At 43.0% G+C, this 20,124-nt stretch overlaps 1 protein-coding gene across 1 annotated transcript in view; it reads left to right on the forward strand.

The window, feature by feature from the left end:
• BLTP3A (bridge-like lipid transfer protein family member 3A) overlaps nucleotides 1-20,124 on the forward strand; it is a 77,022-nt gene that overhangs the window by 48,331 nt on the left and 8,567 nt on the right. Inside the window, exons 9-17 of the mRNA XM_002697198.7 lie at nucleotides 3,046-3,132; nucleotides 3,661-3,831; nucleotides 4,226-4,365; nucleotides 6,947-7,088; nucleotides 7,626-7,819; nucleotides 8,028-9,484; nucleotides 14,759-14,955; nucleotides 17,393-17,547; nucleotides 17,632-17,782. Of these exons, the coding sequence (XP_002697244.2) occupies nucleotides 3,046-3,132; nucleotides 3,661-3,831; nucleotides 4,226-4,365; nucleotides 6,947-7,088; nucleotides 7,626-7,819; nucleotides 8,028-9,484; nucleotides 14,759-14,955; nucleotides 17,393-17,547; nucleotides 17,632-17,782 (2,694 nt within the window). The remainder of the gene's footprint in view (nucleotides 1-3,045; nucleotides 3,133-3,660; nucleotides 3,832-4,225; nucleotides 4,366-6,946; nucleotides 7,089-7,625; nucleotides 7,820-8,027; nucleotides 9,485-14,758; nucleotides 14,956-17,392; nucleotides 17,548-17,631; nucleotides 17,783-20,124) is intronic.

The raw sequence follows: 20,124 nt of genomic DNA on the forward strand, positions 1-20,124 counted from the left end.
TTATAATTATATATGTTGATAGTTGGTAATTTGATTTCAATTCTTTGATTCTAGATCATATTTTAATATGTTCAGTCTGTGTAGTCGATTGTTCTTTTAGTTCCAAATAAATCCAATAGGAGCATGGCTGTGAAATGCTCTCCCTCCAGCAGCCGAGGTCATACATTTTCAACTGGGATGCTGTCACCCTCAGCAGTAAAAATCCACTCTTTTCTTTTAAACAGATATTTATTTATTGATGGGCTGCCCCAGTGGCTCAATGGCAAAAAATCTGCGTGCAGTGCAGGAGATGCAGGAGACACACATGGGAAGATACCTTGGGGAAGGAAGTGGCAACTCACTGCAATATTCTTGCTGGGAACATTCAATGGACAGAAGGGCCTGCAGTACTATAGTCCATAGGGTTGCAAAGAGTCAAAAATGACTGAGCATGCACATAATATTTATGGATGTAGAATTCACATAGCATACCATTCACCCATTTAGAATATACAACTCAGTGTTTTAAAGTGTAGTCATAGGGTTGTGTGATCATCACTGCAATCTAATTTGAGAACATTTTTGTCATCCCTAAGAGAAACTCTGTACCCACTAGCTGCCAGTCCCCATTTTGCAGCTCTGAACAACCACTGAGCTTTCTGTCTTGATGCATGCCTGTTCTGGACATTGAAAATTGGTTTTTTGGTGAGGATCAGGGATGAAAAAAATCTTAGCTATAACAGTGCTTAACTCTATTTCACAAAATTTTATTCCTTAGTATTTAATTTCTCTTATTGAGTTTTCTTGGGTATCATATGAGCAACGTTGATATTGAGTTCATGGAAGATTAGGGCTATAAACTATGGCAAATAGGTGGCTGTGATTAGCGGACTTTGAGTCTTGAAAGTCCTTGATCTCAAAGTCAGATGGTGAGAGGTGGCTTGTATATATTTCTTGGCTGCCACTGGTTGCCTCATCAGTGTTGTTTATATTTAATCCTTAGGGTATTTTTTTTTTTTTTTTTGGCCATGCCATGTGGTATGCAAGATCTTAGTTCCCTGTCTAGGAATTGAACATGTACCCCCTGCAATGGAAATGCAGAGTCTTAACCATTGGACTGCCAGGGAATTCCCATTAATGCTTAGTACTTTTGTAATTTGAACTTTGAGAATTAAATAAAAATAGTTTATATTTTATTATTTAATTCCACAAATTGTTCAACAAGTCAGTAATTTAATTGTGTTGAGAAAATATTGACACCATCTGAATGAATATCTAGCACCTAGTTAAGCGAAGAGTCGGACACAACTTAGTGACTCAATAACAACAAAGTTAAGCCAAAAGTTATTTTCTCATATTAAGTGAAAGTTAAAGGTTAATGAAAAATAATTGTAAGAAATTAATTAAAAATTTTTGTTTATTTCAAAGATAATTTTGAATAACTAATAATCTGATTATATCACTTATGTATTTATATAAATTGCTAAAATGCATACATGGTTCTACACATTATAATTTATATCAGAAATAAATTACCTTAAAAGTTACTCAGTAAATACAAAATTAAATTCAATATTAATAGCTTTAAATCTTTAATTTTACTTAAAAAAATTATTTATTTATTTATTTGTCCACATGGCATGTAGGATCTTCCCCAACCAGGGACTGAGCCCATGCCCCCTGCACTGGTAGTGTGGAGCCTTAACCACTGGACCACCAGGGAAGTCCCAAATCTTTTAACTTAAAAAAATTATTCAGTCTTTCTTAACCTTGCATTGAATAAAAGGAATAAGCTTTAGTACGTATGATATACAGTGTATCTGTAGTATTAAATTTCATAGGGAAGGGGCAGTGAGGTAAAAAACATCTAAACAGGCTCCTGCTGCTGCTAAGTCACTTCAGTTGTGTCCGACTCTGTGTGACCCCAGAGACGGCAGCCCACCAGGCTCCCCCATCCCTGGGATTCTCCAGGCAAGAACACTGGAGTGGCTTGCCATTTCCTTTTCCAATGCATGAAAGTGAAAAGTGAAAATGAAGTCGCTCAGTCGTGTCCGACTGTTAGCGACCCCACGGACTACAGCCTACCAGGCTCCTCCGCAACAGGCTCCTAAGAGGTACTAATTATGACAAAAAGGTTGAGCAGCAGTAACATTGGTGTAGGTTTACCTCTTGGTAGGATGGTGAATAGTCCAGAACTTGGGGTGGTAGTACCTAGATTGGATGGAAATGACTCCCTGATTGTAGGTGCACCAGCTGACAGCTAGATGGTCCCACAGTATTTCCCTTTCCTGGAAATAGGGAGGAAGGGATAGGATGGAAGTGCAGAACAGGACAAGTGTTCTTCATCACACATATGGAGAAGAAATAGTCCCTGTTCTTACTGTGCTTAGAGTCCAGTTGGAGAGATAAGATAGAAACATGGAAAGTTCATTCATTTAGTCAGAATTGAATTCAGGATCTACAATAGAATATTTGACCAATTGCAGACAAACTTCAATTTGTGTACACTCTTCTGTCTGTTTATAATGTCCTTGTTAGTGCAGTGGTTTTGTGTTCCATCATTCTTTGTATGTGCAGTGTGTAATAATGACTGTCCGATATCACAGTTTTAGCTAAGATATGGAAGGAAATAACATTGGTCCCTGTTTGTTGGAGAGTTTGGCTTATGCCTCTCCAGGAGTTGTATTGAGAGGCAGCGGTACTGGTATTGCCGGGTTTGGGGGAACCAGTCAGTCAACGTTGTCAGGTGTGCCTGTGGGAGACCTAAGATTGGAATTCTGGAATCCTGAGCTTTGCTGCTGCTTTTGCCTCTCTGGATATCGGGCAGCCATTTACAGAGACAATGGAATATGCTTTTCTAAAACAAACAAATTTTAGAGTATATACTTTGCAGTTCAAAAGAGGATAGCTCAGCCTTGCAAATCACCTACCATCATAGCCTGTTGGCTGCACTTATGAATCAGCCAGGCCTGGGAGCTGACCTTCAGGAGGACTTTTCAGTGCTTCAAGTGGTGTTTAGGCCTCTTTGTTTCTTATGCTACTTTTCACCATTATTTGTCTTTGTAGGTGTCTCTGCAAACAGACTCATGGGTGGTGCAATGCAGCTAACCTTTCGCAAGATGGCATTCGACTATTACCCCTTCCACTGGGCAGGTAGGAGAAGGCTGAATGCGTGCAGTTTTAGTGTGGCTGAGGTGTTGAAGACTGATGCCTGAGTTCACCCCTGATTGTCCAGCAGAAGGTTGCCTGGGATTGCAGCACAGGCTCAGAGAGGTGTTGGCTGTAGTCTTTTTTCAAGAGGACATCTCTGGAAACTTGTGGGGTCTGCTGTTGATGACTCTTTATCATTGATGAGAAGTAGGAGGGGAAGCAGTGCCTGAGATGTGGCATTTGATTCTGTGCTCTGCCCCTCACTTCCACTAATTTTAGAGCCTTTCCAGTGGTCCATGGTCAAAGATGCAGCAGTCAGCAGCTGGCCTTTAGGGAGGCTTAGGAAAAATCACATACAGAATCCAGAAGAACTTGAGTGCTCTCACTGGATAATTTTTTCTTATCTTAGAGAATTTTGGATTGGTGGTAAGGGATCAGATTCTGAACTGTGGAAAGCTATACCAATGGAAAAGAATAATTAAGACATTGGATCATGATCTTAGGCTGAAATCTTTTTGCCTTGTTGCACAGGTGATAGCTGCAAACACTGGGTGCGTCACTGTGAGGCCATGGAGACCCGAGGCCAGTGGGCCCAGAGGCTGGTGACAGAATTTCAGAGTAAGATGGAGAAGTGGCACCAGGAGACAGATCTGAAACCACCCTGGCACCTGGGGGCAGACTCTTCCTTCCGGAGGAAAGCAGGTGGGTTATGAGGAGCTGGAGGAATCCCGTAACTCTGTCACTTGATATTTGCCTTTTGAGTATACAGTGGCAATAAAGCACTGGCCTGGCTAATTATGCTAACTTTATTGCACCAAGAGACATTCATGACTTTTTTTCTTTATGGGTCCTGTTTGTCTCCAGGCAGAGCTGCAATGTGGAAGAGCGGCTGTTAACATATCTATTCCGTGTTCATCTCTGTTGCCTTGGTCTGAAGGAGAAGATGATTTTTGAGTTCCCTCCAGAAGCTTGCCAGTGTTGACAAGCTCTTTTCTACACGTACTATTAATGATCTTAAGAGTTTTTACTTTCTGAGTTCTGTTAATGAGAACTGAGTGTATCTGAATCTCTTTCCCACCTTCTTATTTTTACTTAGATTCTTTCTCCAGTCCTCGAAAGAGCCCCCTAGAAAGAAGCCCTTCTCAGGGCCGGCAGACAGTCTTTCGGCCTCCAGCATGGAACCGCCTGCGCTCTAGCTGTTTGGTCATAAGGGTGGATGACTTGGACATCCACCAGGTAAGGAGCCCATGATATGGGGAAACAGGGCTGCAAAGGCGGGGAAGCAGTTCATTCATTCATGTCTCTGCTTTTTAATATGCTGTGTAGGTTTGTCATAGCTTTTCTTCCAAGGAGCAAGCATCTTTTAATTTCATGGCTGCAGTCACCATCTGCAGTGACTTTGGAGCCCAAGAAAACAGTCTGTCACTGTTTCCATTTTTTCCCCATCTCTTTGTCATGAAGTGAGAAGTGATGGGACCAGATGCCATGATCTTTTTTTTTTTTTTTTGATTTTTCTTTTTGTTTTTTAATTTTTTTTTTCTTTTTGTTTTTTTTTCATTTTTTTTCTTTTTGTTTTGATCTTAGTTTTTCAAATGTTGAGTTTTAAGCCAGCTTTTTCACTCTCTTCTTTCACTTTCATCAAGAGGCTCTTTAGTTTCTCTTTGCTTTCTGCCTTAAGGCTGGTATCATCTATGTATCTGAGGTATTGATATTTCTCATGGCAATCTTGATTCCAGCTTGTGCTTCATCTAGTCCAGTATTTTGCATGATGTACTCTACATATAAGTTAAATAAGCCAAGTGACAATATACAGCCTTGACGTACTCCTTTCCCAATTAGGAACCAGTTCATTGTTCATATCTGCTTTTAACTATTGCTTCTTGACCCGCATACAGATTTCTCAGGAGGCAGGTAAGGTGGTCTGGTATTCCCATCTCTTTCAGAATTTTCCACAGTTTGTTGTGATCCACACAGTCAAAAGCTTTAGCACAGTCAATAAAGCAGAGGTAGATGTTTTTCTGGAATTCTCTTGCTTTTTCTATGATCCAACGGATGTTAGCAATTTGATCTCTGGTTCCTCTGCATTATCTAAATCCAGCTTGAACGTCTGAAAGTTCTCGGTTCACATACTGTTGAAGCCTAGCTTGGAGAATTTTGAGCATTACTTTGCTAGCATGTGAGATGAGTACAATTGTGTGGTAGTTTGAACACTCTTTGGCATTGCCTTTCTTTGGGATTGGAATGAAAACTGACTTTTTCCAGTCCTGTAGCCACTGCTGAGTTTTCCAAATTTGCTGGCATATTGAGTGGAGCACTTTCACAGTATCATCTTTTTAGGATTTGAAATAGATCAGTTGGAATTCTATCACCTCCACTAGCTTTGTTCATCGTGATGCTTCCTAAGGCCCACTTGACTTCAAATTCCAGGATGTCTGGCTCTACGTGAGTGATCACACCATCATGGTTATCTGGGTCATTGAGATATTTTTTTGTATAGTTTTTCTGTGTATTCTTGCCACCTCTTCTTAATATCTTCTGCTTCTGTTAGGTCCATACCATTTCTGTCCTTTATTGAGCCCATCTTTGCAGGAAATGTTCCCTTGGTATCTCTGATTTTCTTGAAGAGATCTGTAGTCTTTCCCATTCTATTGTTTTGCTCTATTTCTTTGCAGTGATCACTGAGGAAGGTTTTCTTATCTCTCCTTGCTATTCTTTGGAACTCTGCATTCAGATGGATGTATCTTTCCTTTTCTTCTTTGCCTTTCACTTCTCTTCTTTTCTCAGCTATTTGTAAGGCCTCCTCAGACAACTGTTTTGCCTTTTTGAATTTCTTCTTCTTGGGGATGGTTTTGATCACTGCCTCCTGTACAGTTTTATGAACCTCCGTCCATAGTTCTTCAGGCATTCTATCTATCAGATCTAATCCCTTGAATCTATTTGTCACTTCCTCTGTATAATTGTAAAGGATTTGATTTAAGTCATACCTGAATGGTCTAGTGGTTTTCCCTACTTTCTTCAATTTAAGTCTGAATTTGGCAATAAGGAGTTCATGATCTGAGCCACAGTTAGCTCCTGGTCTTGTTTCTGCTGACTGTGTATAGAGCTTCTTCATCTTCGGCTGCAAAGACTATAATCAATCTGATTTTGGTATTGGCCATCTGGTGATGTCCATGTGTAGAGTCTTCTCTTGTGTTGTTGGAAGAGGGTGTTTGCTATGACCAGTGTATGCTCTTGGAAAAACTCTCTTAGCCTTTGCGCTGCTTCATTCTGTACTCCAGGCTCAAACTTTCTTGTTATTCCAAGTATTGACTTCCTACTTTTGTATTCTAGTCCTCTTATGATGAAAAGGACATCTATTTTTGGTGTTAGTTCTAGAATGTTTTGTAGGTCTTCATAGAACCATTCAACTTCAGCTTCTTTGGCATAGACTTAAATTACTGTGATATTGAATGGTTTGCCTTGGAAATGAACAGAGATCATTCTGTTGTTTTTGAGATTGTACCTACTTACTGCATTTCGGACTCTTGTTAACTATGAGGGCTACTCCATTTCTTTTAAGGGATTCTTGCCCACAGTAGATACAATGGTCTGATATAATTCCTTTGAATACCCCACTACAAACCTTTCATGAGAAAGATGAACTCACAGATCGTGTTTGTCAGGTGTGAGAATGCCTGGCATCCATGTGAAAATCACTCTATTCCCCGTGACAGACACTGGAAGAATTAATTATAGAAGCTTTATCCTACCTCAGAGGAAGCTGGAAATTCTGTTTGGGGTGTGGTACGGATGCTAACAGCCACTTGTGGTTGCCTAGGTTTCAACAGCTGGACAGCCAAGTAAGAAGCCTTCGACACTCCTGTCCTGCAGTCGGAATCTTCACAACCTCCCTACTCAGGTCTCTGCCATTCATATTGAGTTCACAGAGTATTACTTCCCTGATAATCAGGAGCTGCCAGGTAAGCATCTGCCCTGGTCATTTCCTCCCGTCTAACTCATCCTGTTCACATTAGTCAGCCTTGGAGTCTCTGTTCCTATTCTGTTTGTTAGGAGTTTTAGGTGTTTGAGTTAGTGTGGCACACTTTTGTTGAAAACTCTGCCCAGAAGATTCCTTGGCTCTCTCTTTTTTTAAATGTATGTATTTTTGGCTGTGCTGGGCTCTGTGGCGGTGTGTGGGCTTCCTCTAGGCGAGCAGAGGCTGCTGTCTGCTTCAGTGCAGGGACTTCTCGTCGTTGCTTCTCTCGTTGCGGAGCACAGGTTCTGGGTGCGCGGCTCAGTAGTTGTGGCACATGGGCTTAGTTGCCCTCTGGCGTGTGGGACCTTCTGGCACTGGGGATCAAACCTGAGTCCCCTACATTGGCAGGTGGACTCTTAACCACTGGACCACCAGCGAAGTCCGATACCTTTGCTCTCTTGATAATAAAATGAATATTAGCTGGTAAGTAAGAGTCAAGCAGTTACTTCATTTGCGGCAATTCTTTTTCTCTGCTTTCCAGTTCCCTGTCCCAATCTTTACATTCAGGTGAATGGTCTGACATTTACTATGGATCCTGCCAGCTTACTCTGGGGAAACCTCTTCTGCCTGGATTTGTACCGCAGCTTGGAGCAGTTCAAAGCTATCTACAAGCTGGAAGGTTCCAGCCAGAAAGATGAACATCTGGACATCCGCCTGGATGCCTTCTGGTTGAAGGTAAGGTAGAGAGTGGGATTTCTGTTCCCTATTGGCAGCCACAGTTGCATTTCTACCATGACTGTAATTCAAGGTTCTGCTCTGCCCATTGGATAGAAAGAAGAAAAGCAGTTTTACAACCCAAATGGTCCGACATGCGTGTGTTAATGGTGGGTTGCAGAGATGCTCAGCTGGCCGTTCTGAACTGGGTTTCATTTTCTCTCTGAAGGTGAGCTTCCCGCTGGAGAAGAGAGAGCGGGCTGTGTTGCATCGTCCCCAGTCCCTTGTCCTCTGTGCATCAGGCATGACTGCCACCAATACACGTCACGCTCCATACTGTAGCTGTCCAGACCTCCAGAGTCTCTTCCGGGGTTTTGCTGCTACTGAGTTCTTTCATTCCAGTTATGTTCAGTTTCCCAAGGTACCAGGCGGCTTCAGCTTTCTGCACATGTTTTTTATGGATCACGCCTTCCAGATGGATTCCTGCCTCCCTCAGTCTAGTGTTCTCCCTCCTCAGAGGCTTAAAGCTTCCCAGGACCTCTGGTCCATCCACTTCACCCAGATCTCCTTGGACTTTGAGGGAACAGAGAACTTCAAAGGCCACACCTTGAATTTTGTGGCCGCCTTCCCCTTGTCCATTTGGGCCTGCCTGCCCCTCCGCTGGCAACAAGCACAGGCACGAAAGCTGCGTATGGCCACAGAAGGGAGACTGAAACCGTCCGCCAGCTTTGGCAGTCCTGTCCATTCTGAGGCCCTGGCCCCTGACACTGTGTCCCATCAGAGGTCAAAGACTGAGCATGATTTGAAAAGCCTGTCAGGCCTTCCGGAAGTCATGGAGATCCCAAAAGAAGGCAGCGGCGGTGTGGACAGCAACGGGCCTCTGATGGAGCTGGAGGACACGGCGGGCGTGCACATGCTTGTGCACTCCCCTGCGCACATCTGCCTGCGGCTCGACCACTACCAGTACCTGGCCCTCCTTCGCCTGAAGGAGGTGCTTCAGGATCTTCAGGAGCAGCTGACTAAGGATACAGAGGCCATGACTGGGGCTCCCCTGCAGGACCAGACAGCCTGCATTGGCGTCCTCTTTCCCAGCGCGGAGGTGGTTCTGCTCATGCATCCTCCCCCTGGGGCTGATGAGGCTGACTCTGAGGGTTCAGATACTACCAGCCTGATAGATTCAGAGCTGTCTCCTTCAGAGGACCGGGAGCTGAAGTCTGACGCCTCCTCAGAACAGGGCCCAGCAAGCCCCGAGAAGGTTCTGGAAGACAGTGGCATTGAACATCTGGATGCATCCCAGGACAGGCCATTGCCTCTCCACAGCAACGGAGAAGTACAGGGTGCAGGTTCTCTTGCCCAGCAGGAGGCAGGGAAGGGCCACAAGGCAGTTGATTCCTTACAGGCCAAGAGACCAAGCAGAGCCCAAGCATCTGACTCACCAGCTGCGTTGAAGCCCCCAGGGAGCAGGGATTCTGGTCTGAATGGACAGGGTGAGCTCATCCCCTTGAAGAACAAAGAAGGAGAATTATCAAGTGCTATTCACATGACCAAGGATGCCACCAAGGAGGCACTGCATGCCACCATGGACTTCACCAAGGAAGCTATGTCACTGACCAAGGATGCCTTCAGTCTGGGCAGAGACCGAATGACCTCCACCATGCACAAGATGCTGTCTCTGCCCCCAGCCAAGTGAGTGGTTCTCTGCCTCCCTCAGTCACTTCATCTTTTCCTTCTAGCTTTGGCTACGGGGCTCAGGCCTCCTGCCATGCACATTTGTAGACTGGGAAGTGCCTGTAGTCCAGGAGTGTGTGTAAAATGGGCTAGTTAATGTGGCAAAGGCTTTAGTTTTCAGAGTTGCCTGGAGAGCAGCAGAGGAACTTTCAGGTATTTAGAGGATAATAGGTATTTCAGTCAGAGAGATTTTATTTTCAGGACTACATCTAATCCTGTGATGGGGAAGAACCCAGAATTATAATAAAATAACATAATCCCATGAATTTTCACATGCCTCCATGTATCTTAGTCTGGTCTTGGGCAATTTTCAAGTCAACATTTATTGTTTCGTAGCATCAAGTTATCTCTTTCACTGATTCCCTATTGTTGATACAGATATACTGTATCAGAATAATAATGCCAGTATGATATTTTATTCTTTTCTGTGGGCCCTTGGGTAATATTTTGTTTGATGTAATCCCACAATAGTCTGTGGAGTTTGCTGCAGATGTTCATAGCCCAATTTATAGCTGAGGAAATGGAGGCTTCAGAGACCAGAGCCCTGTCTTTTATACATTGAAAAGCTGGATCCTGTCTTTTATACATTGAAAAGCTGGAGCTTTGGATTTGCTCTTTGTGGTACACCTATCAATATCTGCCAGGGTAATAAAGAGGGGAGAATTTCATCCATTCATGTCACAAATATTTTCTGAGCCCTTACTGTGCACGAGGCCCTGCATTAGGCATTGGGGCTATAGTAGGGAGTGAGCAGAAAACACAGAAATGTGCAGTCGGAAGGGAGGGAAGGCATAGATTTTTTCCACGAGTGTCTGTGCTTTCAGAAAGGATGATGAGAACTATGGAAAATCTTTGCTGAGAAGATCAATGGCTTTAGACTTTTGTTTAAGAGGATTTTCTTAAATTGGTCTCAAAGCAAAGCCTGCAAGTGGGCTTCTTCCTGCTTGGCCAAGATAGCCTAGGAGGAAAGAGAAGGAAAGCTTAAAAGATAAATTATATAATAATACTAGGCAAGATTTATTGACTGCTTTCTATGTGTCAGAAACTGTCCTAAATATTACAATATTAACCCAATGAATTATAAGAACCCTATAAGCAAGGAACTAATATCACTCCCCATTTTACAGATGAGGAAACTGAGGCTCAGAGAGGTAACAAACTTACTCAAGATCACACAGCTTGTGAGTGTTGGGGTGAGGATTGAGAGCCTGAACTCCCAGTCACCAAAGGTGCTGCCTTTACCAAATGCAGATGGGCGAGGGCTGGGGACAGAGGGAGGTGAAAGGAGAAAAGAAAGGTGTGTGTGACACGGGCTCGTTCAAACACCAGCACCGACTTCCCCACTGCCCAGGCTGGCGGCCTTTTCTCAGTCCACTTTCTCCAGGACTCCAGCCCTTCCAGTCAGTCCATCCTGAGTGTTTGTAACCCTGCGCAGTTACTCACACTTCTCTGAAGTAGTCATCTTTTTCCTTGGCTGCTCTCTTCTTCCTTTTATCCTATAAATGTAACTGTTCCAAGGCACTAGGCTATCCATATTCTGATCACTTTTATCATCGTTTTATTTTTTAAATTATAAAAATGGGGTCTTCTTTGGTGGTCCAGTGATTAAGACTCCATGTTTCCACCATAAAGAGCCCGGGTTCAGTCTGTGGTTGGGGAACTAAGATCCTACATGCCACATGGCATGGCGCCCACCCCACTGAAAAATTATCAAAATAATTTGTGTTCATTTTGTCGATATGTAGAAAATAAAAGAATGAAGAAGCAAACATAAAAGTCACTGTAATGACACTATCCAGTGCGTGCGTGACGTGCTCAGTTGCTGCAGTCGTGTCGACTCTGCGACCTGCAAAGGCTCCTCTGTCCGTGGGATTCTCCGGGCAACAATACTGGAGTGGGTTGCCATGCCCTCCTTCAGGGGATCTTCCCGACCCAGGGATTGAACCTGTGTCTCTTATGTCTTCTGCACTGGCAGGCAGGTTCTTCACCACTAGCTGGACCTGGAAAGCCCGACACTATCCAGAGCTAGCCCTCATTGACTTTCGAATCTTCCAGATTTTATACATGTATTTATGTGTCCATGTGAATGCTTGTACATGTTTGCACAATTTTTTTAATAGGATTATGTTATTTCTATAGAATATAGAAAATTCCCACTTTTATTCACTTTGTTTAAGATTCCCATTCATGAAGTACTTGAATATATAATTTTTAATTGCCCTATTTTTGTTGTTGCTCAGTTGTGTCTGACTCCTTGTGACCCCATGGACTGTAGCACGCCAGGCTTTCCTGTCTTTCACCAACTCCTGGAGGTTGCTCAAACTCATGTCCATCAAGTCGCTGATGCCATCCAACCATCTCATCCTCTGTCGTCCCCTTCTCCTCCTGCCTTCAGTCTTTCCCGGCATCAGGTTCTTTTCCAATGAGTCAGTTCTTCTCATCAGGTGACCAAAGTATTGGAGCTTCAGCTTCAACATTAGTACTTCCAATGTATTTTCAGGACTGATCTCCTTTAGGATTGACTGGTTTGATCTCCTTGCAGTCCAAGGGACTCTCAAGAGTCTTCTCCAACACCACAGTTCAAAAGCATCAATTCTTTGGTGAATTGGTTTATTATATTCTTGCAAATAGATACATTATAATTTATTCATCCAGTTCACAATCTAGGCTTGCGGGGTTGTTTAGTCTGGTTCTACTTTTTTCTCTGGTGAAACCAATGCTGTGTTAAATGTTCTTATTTTTATGAACATGACTCTTTATTCATATCTCAATCTTTTATTTTAGAATACAATAAAATCTTTAGAATAAAGATTTTATTAGAATAAAACCTAGGAAGTGGAATTATCGGGTCACACACTACGAACGTTTTAAGGTTCTTTTAAGTTGTTTAAAGGTTCTTTTAAACCTTAAACAATTTAAGGTTCTTCATTCATTTAAGATGAATTTGCCAAACGTTCAGATTTAGATCACTTTGCATTTTTGAATACATTTTGTTAACTCTTGAACAATATGGGAGTTAGGGGCACTGAATCTCTGTGCAGTTGAAAATCTGCATGTAACTTGTAGTTGGCCTTACCTGTAGAATGGTTCCTGCATATCTGTGGTTTCAGCGCATCCATAGATTCAGGTAACTGTAGACCATGTAGTCCTGTGTGTGCATGCTCAGTCACTGAGGCATGCCCAGCTCTTTGCGACCCCATGGACTGTAGCCCGCCAGGCGCCTCTGTCCATGGGATTTCCCAGGCAAGAATGCTGGAGTGGGTTGCGATTTCCTTCTCCAGGGGATCTTCCTGACTCAGGGACTGAACCTGCATCTCCTACATTGCAGGTGGATTCTTTACCACTGAGCCACCTGGGAAGCCCTGTAGTACTAAAATCTGTACTGTTGAGAAAAGAATACATATAAGTGCACCTGTGCAGTTCAAACCTGTGATGTTCAAGGGTCAGCTGTACTTTCTCTCTTGGTTATTTTGTCCATTGACTCACTTCTGCAAGAGTCCTTATTTTCAGTCCTGATTTCCTTCCCTCCCCTGCTGTTCCTTTAAAACTATCTACTGCACATAGTTCCACATGGCTCTCCAGGGGTGCCTTGAACCTCACATGTGTAAAACTAAATTCCTTATCCCAGACCAGCTCTTTTTTTCTTTATTTTTTGGGTGGCCTCATTCTCCTGCTCATTCAAGCTCTGCCTTTTCCAGGCATTTGTCAGGTTCTGACCATACTTTTAAATTTAGTCATACTTCAGAATCATCTGGAGGCTTGTTAAAACACAGAGTGCTGAGCCCTACCCTCAGAGTTCCTCTTCCAGGAGGTCTGAGATGAAGCCTGAGAAGTTACTTTTTAATAAATTCTCCTTTAGATACTAATGCTCCTAGGAGGGTGACTCTGAGTATAGGGCTCTAGGGAGTCTCACATCAGTTTTTCCTGTCTGCTCCCACAGGTGGAGTATTTTAGTAAACTGTTGGTTGATTTTCTTGTTGGATGTCTTTCCATCTCTAGCTTATTTGAAAAAGGCAGGTCAGACTTCCTAAAACACAGGTGTAATCCTATTATTTCCCTATTCTAAACCCTTCTGGCCTTTTCTTTTTTCTGAGTTGAGTTTGAACTTCTTAGTGTGGTATTATCAATTATTGTGATATATCCATATGGCACATTATATTTTTTTAAAAATAGACTATTTTCTAGAGCAGTTTTAGCGACATAGCAATATTGAGTGGACAGTACAGAGATTTCTCATCTCTCTCCTACACGTCATAGTTTTCAGAGCACTTTCATGCATTGTCTTCTATCCAGGGTTTCCTATGATCTGGCTGCAACTCATGTGGTTAAGTGAAAAGAGCACTTAGCAAGAAGTTAGGAGACTTGGGTTCTTCTTAATTCTACCTTTAGCTGAAACTGAGTCAGTTTCTTCACCTGTATCATAGGAGGGTGGACTCAAAAGGTCTTTACAAGTTTCTTTAAAGAAACCTTCTAACTTTGACTTCTGTTGCTCTTCCCCAGCAAAGCCTGTGCTCCAGCTGAGCTACGCTGCTTGCTAGTCTGCAGGGTACCTTTTGTTTTCTGGTGCAACAACTTTGTTCAGGCTGATTCTTCCCCACGGAAGGCCCTCTGTGCTGTCTCCTTCACAGTCTTTCAAGGACCACCTCACACATCATCTCTTTCCTCAGAGCCATTCCTGATCCCCTTCTTTTCATCGTTTCCCTTTTTTTGGCATTGGCTAGCCTTTGGCTTGTATCCCTGTCCCTCTTACAGTGTGTGACTTATTACCGTGTAATGTTATTTGTGTATAGTCCCCTGTCTCCTGATAGAATACACATTTTTTGAGGACAGGGAGGGTGTCTTATTTGTCACTGGCCACCACTGCCCTGTGTCTTGTGTGGTGCTTTGTATGCAGAAGTTACTCAGTAAATGCTTGAGGAATGGCTTTGGGTACAACTCATAAGCACCAGGGCTGTAGGTAGTAGGTCTCTGCTATAGATAGGATAATCCTGAATAACCTTGACATTTGACATGGGAGAACTGCCTGTGCAGTTTGAAATGCTGGAATAGGAGGGTTCAGAAAGGCCCAGCAGTTGAAAAATGGTGTGACCCCCTTCTACAGAAGGTAATAGTTGACCTCAAAGTTTATGCTTACAGTAGTTGTCTGGGCTGAAAAGGGTGGGTTTTGCAAGGGAATGAAACAATGTGCCTCCTAAGCCACATTCGTGGTTTCTGTTTTTGTTTTTCAAACAGGGAGCCTGTGGCCAAGGTAGACGAAGGGGCGGCAGCCCCCGTAAGTGGAGGTGCTGCCCGACTCCGATTTTTCTCCATGAAGAGGACAGTATCCCAGCAGTCATTTGATGGCGTCTCGTTGGATAACAGTGGCCCTGAAGACCGGATTTCAGTGGACAGTGACGGCAGTGAGAGCTTCGTGATGCTCTTGGAGTCTGGTAAGTGGACGCAGAGCCAGGCAGAGTCGTAGAGCCTCAAGAGGGCTCTTCTGGTGCCTGTATTCAGACCAGCAGGACGCAGAAGGGGCTGAGCTCTGAGGAAGCAGACATTTTCTTAATCAAAGCCAAAGAAGAGCGAAGTTTTCGTGGATTTGTGAGTCTGAATTTATCCTCACATCTTCTAGGTTATTGATAGGTATTTGACCCTTATCACAGAACAACACTCAAAGAAGAGAGCGCTAGTCTTAGAGCCGTGGAGCGATGGCAGTAGGTTAACTTTGTGGCTGTGTCAATGCTGTGTGTGTGTGTTTCCTATCTTTTGCTTAACTATGTGTTTCATTGTTGGAAAATAACCAGGAGCTTTTTGTCTATAGTACAATGAGTAACTTTCAGGAGTTAGATTAAACCCCACTAGGAGTTAGACTAATTCTTTCAGCTTATCAAAATGAAAACTTTTAAAATCGGCCCTTGTGTGCATGCTAAGTCGCTTCAGTTGTGCCCAGCTCTTTGCAACCCTATGGACTGTAGCCCACCAGGCTCTCTGTCCATGGGATTCTCTAGGCAAGAATACTGGAGTGGGTTGCCATGCCCTCCTCCAGGGGATCTTCCCTACTCAAGGATCGAACTCGCGTCTCTTGTGGCTCCTGCATTGCAGATGGATTCTTTACCGCTGAGCAACCAGGGAAGCGTAAAATCGTCACTTAAGAGTATCTAAATGAAAATAAAAAGAGAATATACTGTTTCTTAAACTGGATGGCATATCCATGTTTGTTTTATTATTAATTTCTTGTGGAAAAATCCAAATATTTAAAAATAGAATCAAATAATGAACCTCATATACCCATTACCTAGCTTGGGATATTAAGAACTCATGGCAGTTTTTTTAAAAATTATTTTTATTTGGAAAGGTTTCCATTTCCAAATATGATCACAACTGCCATATGACAGATTTTCGACAAAATCTTTATTATTACTGTCCCAGTTCATTTCAGTTTAGTCGCCCAGTCATGTCTGACTCTTTGCAACCCCATGGACTGCAGCACACCAGGCCTCCTTGTCCATCACCAATTCCCAGAGTTTACTCAAACCCATGTCCATTGAGTTAGTGATGCCATCCAACCAGCTCATCCCTTGTCGTCCCCTTCTCCTCCTGCCTTCAATCTTTCCCAGTATCAGGGTCTTTTCCAGTGAGTCAGTTCTTTGCATTGGGTGGCCACAGTATTGGAGTTTCAGCTTCAGCATCAGTCCTTCCAGTGAATATTCAGGACTGATCTCCTTTAGGATGGACTGGTTGGATCTGCTTGCAGTCCAAGGGACTCTCGAGTCTTCTCTAACACCACAGTTCAAAAGCATCAATTCTTCGGCATTCAGCTTTCTTTGTAGTCCAACTCTCACATCTATACATGACTACTGGAAAAACCATGGCTTTGACTAGACGGACCTTTGTTGGCAGAGTAATGTCTCTGCTTTTTAATATGCTGTCCAGGTTGATCATAACTTTCCTTCCAAGGAGCCAGCGTCTTTTAATTTCATGGCTGCAATCACCATCTGCAGTGATTTTGGAGCCCAAAAAAGTAAAGTCTCTCATAGTTTCCACTGTTTGCCCATCTATTTGCCATAAAGCGATGGGACCAGATGTCATGGCAATTCTTATTTCATTTATTCTTCTGCCCTCTTCCCTTCTTTCCATATTACTTTGAAGCAAATCCCAACCATATCATTTTATCCATAAATATATAAATATGTTCATTACACATCTCTAGAAAATACAGATTTTTAACCAAATTAAAAGTTTTTAAAATTATGGTAAAATGTACATAACATAAAATTTACCATCGTAATTATTTTTAACTATAATTTAGTAGCATCAAGTACCTTCAGATCATTGTACAACCATCACCCACTATCTATCTCTAGAGCCTTTTCATCTTGCAAAACTGAAAGCCTATACACATTAAACAATAACTGCTCATTCCCTCTTCCACCAGCCGCTAGCAACCACCATTCTACTTTCTGTCTCCATGAATTTGACCACTTTAGGTACCTCACGTAAATGGAATTGTACATGACTGGCTTATTTCATTTAACATGATGTCTCTGTGGTTCATTTATGCTGTATGTAGCATGTGTCAGAATTTCCTTCCTTTTTAAAGCTAGTATTTATTTTCCATTTGTACCACATTTTGTTTAACCGTTTTTCGGTCCATAGACACTTGGGTTGCTTCCATTTACAGGCTTTTTTCAACATGAACAAATACCATTGTCACACTTTAAAAAATTAACAATAATTCCCTAAATTCATTAAATATCCAGTTAGTCTTGAAATTTCCAGTTTTCTCATGAATGTCATAAGTTTTTTGTTTTTACAATTGTCACTAGAGATTGGATTTGAGTAAAATTTTTTGACTCTCCAACTCTTGTTATCTTTCTTTTGCAGAGTCTGGTCCAGAATCTCTTCCACCGGGATCTCTTCCCAATGCTGTGGACAGTGCTGGTGTTCAAGAGAACCCTGTTGTGGATAGTTATGGCCAGGGGTCGCCAGAGGCCAACAGTTCGGTCTCACCCAGTGGGGAAGACCTCAGTCTTCACCTGGTCAGCTGTTCTACTTTCTTCTCTGCAGAGGGTGGGCTCTCAGCTGGCAGCTTGGGACTCAGCTAAGCGTGTCTCCTGTTACAGGTCTCAGTTCTGGTCCTGAAGGTGCATGAGGTGTCTCTGGGGATTGAGGTACGTGGTGAGGACCTGACTGTGGCCCTGCAAGCAGAGAAGCTGACCCTCCAGCAGCCGGGAACCGTGGGACTCTGGCAGTTCCTGCACGGACAGTGCCCAGGTAAGGATGGTGGGATTCCAGGAGAGCTAGTGGGATTTGAGCTGGGGTAGAGAGGAGGACAGTCAGAGCTTAAGCTGCTCCTGTCCTGTGCTCCAGGGGCAGCCAGCTGAGTGCCAAGTCCTTGGCGCTTCTCTCCAGCAGCCGTTAGGGGGAGGAAGAAGTCTAACGAAGCCTCCTCCTCACAAGGAGCCGCCCAGAGCTCTCGCTGAGGCTTTGTGCCCGGCAGGCTGGTCTCCATCCTCACCTCCCCAGTGCCCCTTACCCTCATATGTGAGCACAGTGTCCACTTGTTTGTTTGTGGGGCTGCTAACATCAAGCTGTATCTGATCAGGGAGCTTCTGATTCAGTCCTTTGATGTAAATTATCATTTATACTTTAAAAGATGGCAGGGAAAATCTGGACTTAAACTACATGCTTCGTTTTTTAAAAATTTTATTTTTAAATATTGAGTAGATATGCTTGTAAAGTAGAATGCTTATAAAAAATATATATAAGGTATAAAATAATCACAAAACAATGAATGCATGTACCTACTACCTAGTTTAATAAATAGAACAGTACCATTAAGTTTGAGCCCCGGGAGCCCCTCTCCAGAACCTTCCTCTTGCCTCTCACCTATCATAGGGGATCACTATCCTGAATTTGTATTTTTCATTTTCTTGCTTTACAATTCTTCCACATGTTTTTTTTTTATCAGTGTATTTAGCTGTGTAGGCTTTTGAGTTTTTCTAAGTGGAATTATTGTTTATATTCTTTTGTGATTTTCTCCTTTCAAGTACTATGATTTCACATCCTTCTAGGTTGTTGAGTTAGCTGTAATTCATTCATTTTCACTACTTTATAATATTCTATTGGAGAAATGTATGACTTTTTAAACAACTGCTTTAATGAGGTATAATATGCGTACTATGAAATTCACTCTTTGTGTGTACTTTGATAAATATTAGTAAGCTTCCAGAGTTCTGCAACCATCACCATCACCCCCAAAATCTCTCTTGTACTCATTACTCTGTTCACGTCTTCATTCTATTCTGAACAGACATGTGGTTTGTTTCCACTTTTTTTTGCTGTTTCAAATAGGGTTCTTTTGACATGCCCATCCTTGTATATGTCTCCTGTTACGTATGTTGGAGAGTTTCTCCAGGTTTATGTTCCTGAGGAAATAGTTGCTAGGTCATTAGGGTAGGTATAGCTGTCATTTTGCTAGATAATGCCCATTTTTTCCCCAGAACGGTTGTACCAATTTACAGGTATATAGGTATGTAAGTTGCTTCATAGCCTTGGCTGCACCTGAGCTTATTCTTCATGCAGTTTTGAGTAAATTAACATAGATCCTGCTTGGCTTCCTGAGAGAAAGATGAGAAGATCAAGACTTGGAGAAAGGAAGAGATGATCAAATTTAGCAGAGTTGAGGGTCCACTGTTTGTTTATTCATTTTTGGCTGTGCTGTATGGCTTGTAAGATCTCAATTCCTCAACCAGGGGATGAACCTGGGTCCTAGCAGTGAAAGAGTTGAGATCTAACTACTAGACCATCAGGGAACTCCCGAGGGTCCTCTGTTTCAGCTTCACCTTGGCTATTAGCCCACTGCCTCTGATTCTAAGCAAGACCAGCTTTTTAATTGGTCCTTAATGTCCCTCCTACCATGAGAGGCATTAAAGCAGACTGGCCAAGCCCATGGTCTTTGCAGTCAGGCAGCTTGCATGCAGCTCCTACCTTGCTACTTGCAAACTGTGTTACTTTGTTGGTTTTAAAAAAAGTGTTTATTTTTGGCTACACTGGGTCTTTGTTGCTGTGTGTGGGCTTTCTCTAGTTGCAGTGAGTGGGGAGTACTCTGGAGTTGCAGCACGTGGGCTTCTTATTGCAGTGGGTTCTGTTGTTGCAGAGCACAGGCTCTAGAACATGGGCTGCAGTAGTTGTGGTGCAAGGGCTTTGTTGCCCTGTGGTATGTGGGATCTTCCCAGAACAGGGACCAGACCCTGTCCCCTTCCTTGGCAGGCAGACTGAACCACTGGACCACCAGGGAAGTCCACAACCTTTGCTGCTTTGGCAGGTTACTCTCTGTGCCTCAGTTCTCTCATCTGTAAAATGGGAAGATAATAACACTTCTGGTACAGGGCTGTTATGAATATTCAGTTCAGTTCAGTCACTCAGTCGTGTCCGACTCTTTGCGACCCATGGACTGCAGCACGCCAGGCCTCCCTGTCCATCACCAACTCCCGGAGTTTACTCAAACTCATGTCCATTGAGTCAGTGATGCCATCCAACCATCGCATCCTCTGTCGTCCCCTTCTCCTCCTGCCCTCAATCTTTCCCAGCATCAGGGTCTTTTCAAATGAGTC

This window comes from Bos taurus, chromosome 23 (assembly GCF_002263795.3).
Source record: "Bos taurus isolate L1 Dominette 01449 registration number 42190680 breed Hereford chromosome 23, ARS-UCD2.0, whole genome shotgun sequence".
In the NCBI taxonomy this organism is placed as follows: domain Eukaryota; kingdom Metazoa; phylum Chordata; class Mammalia; order Artiodactyla; family Bovidae; genus Bos; species Bos taurus.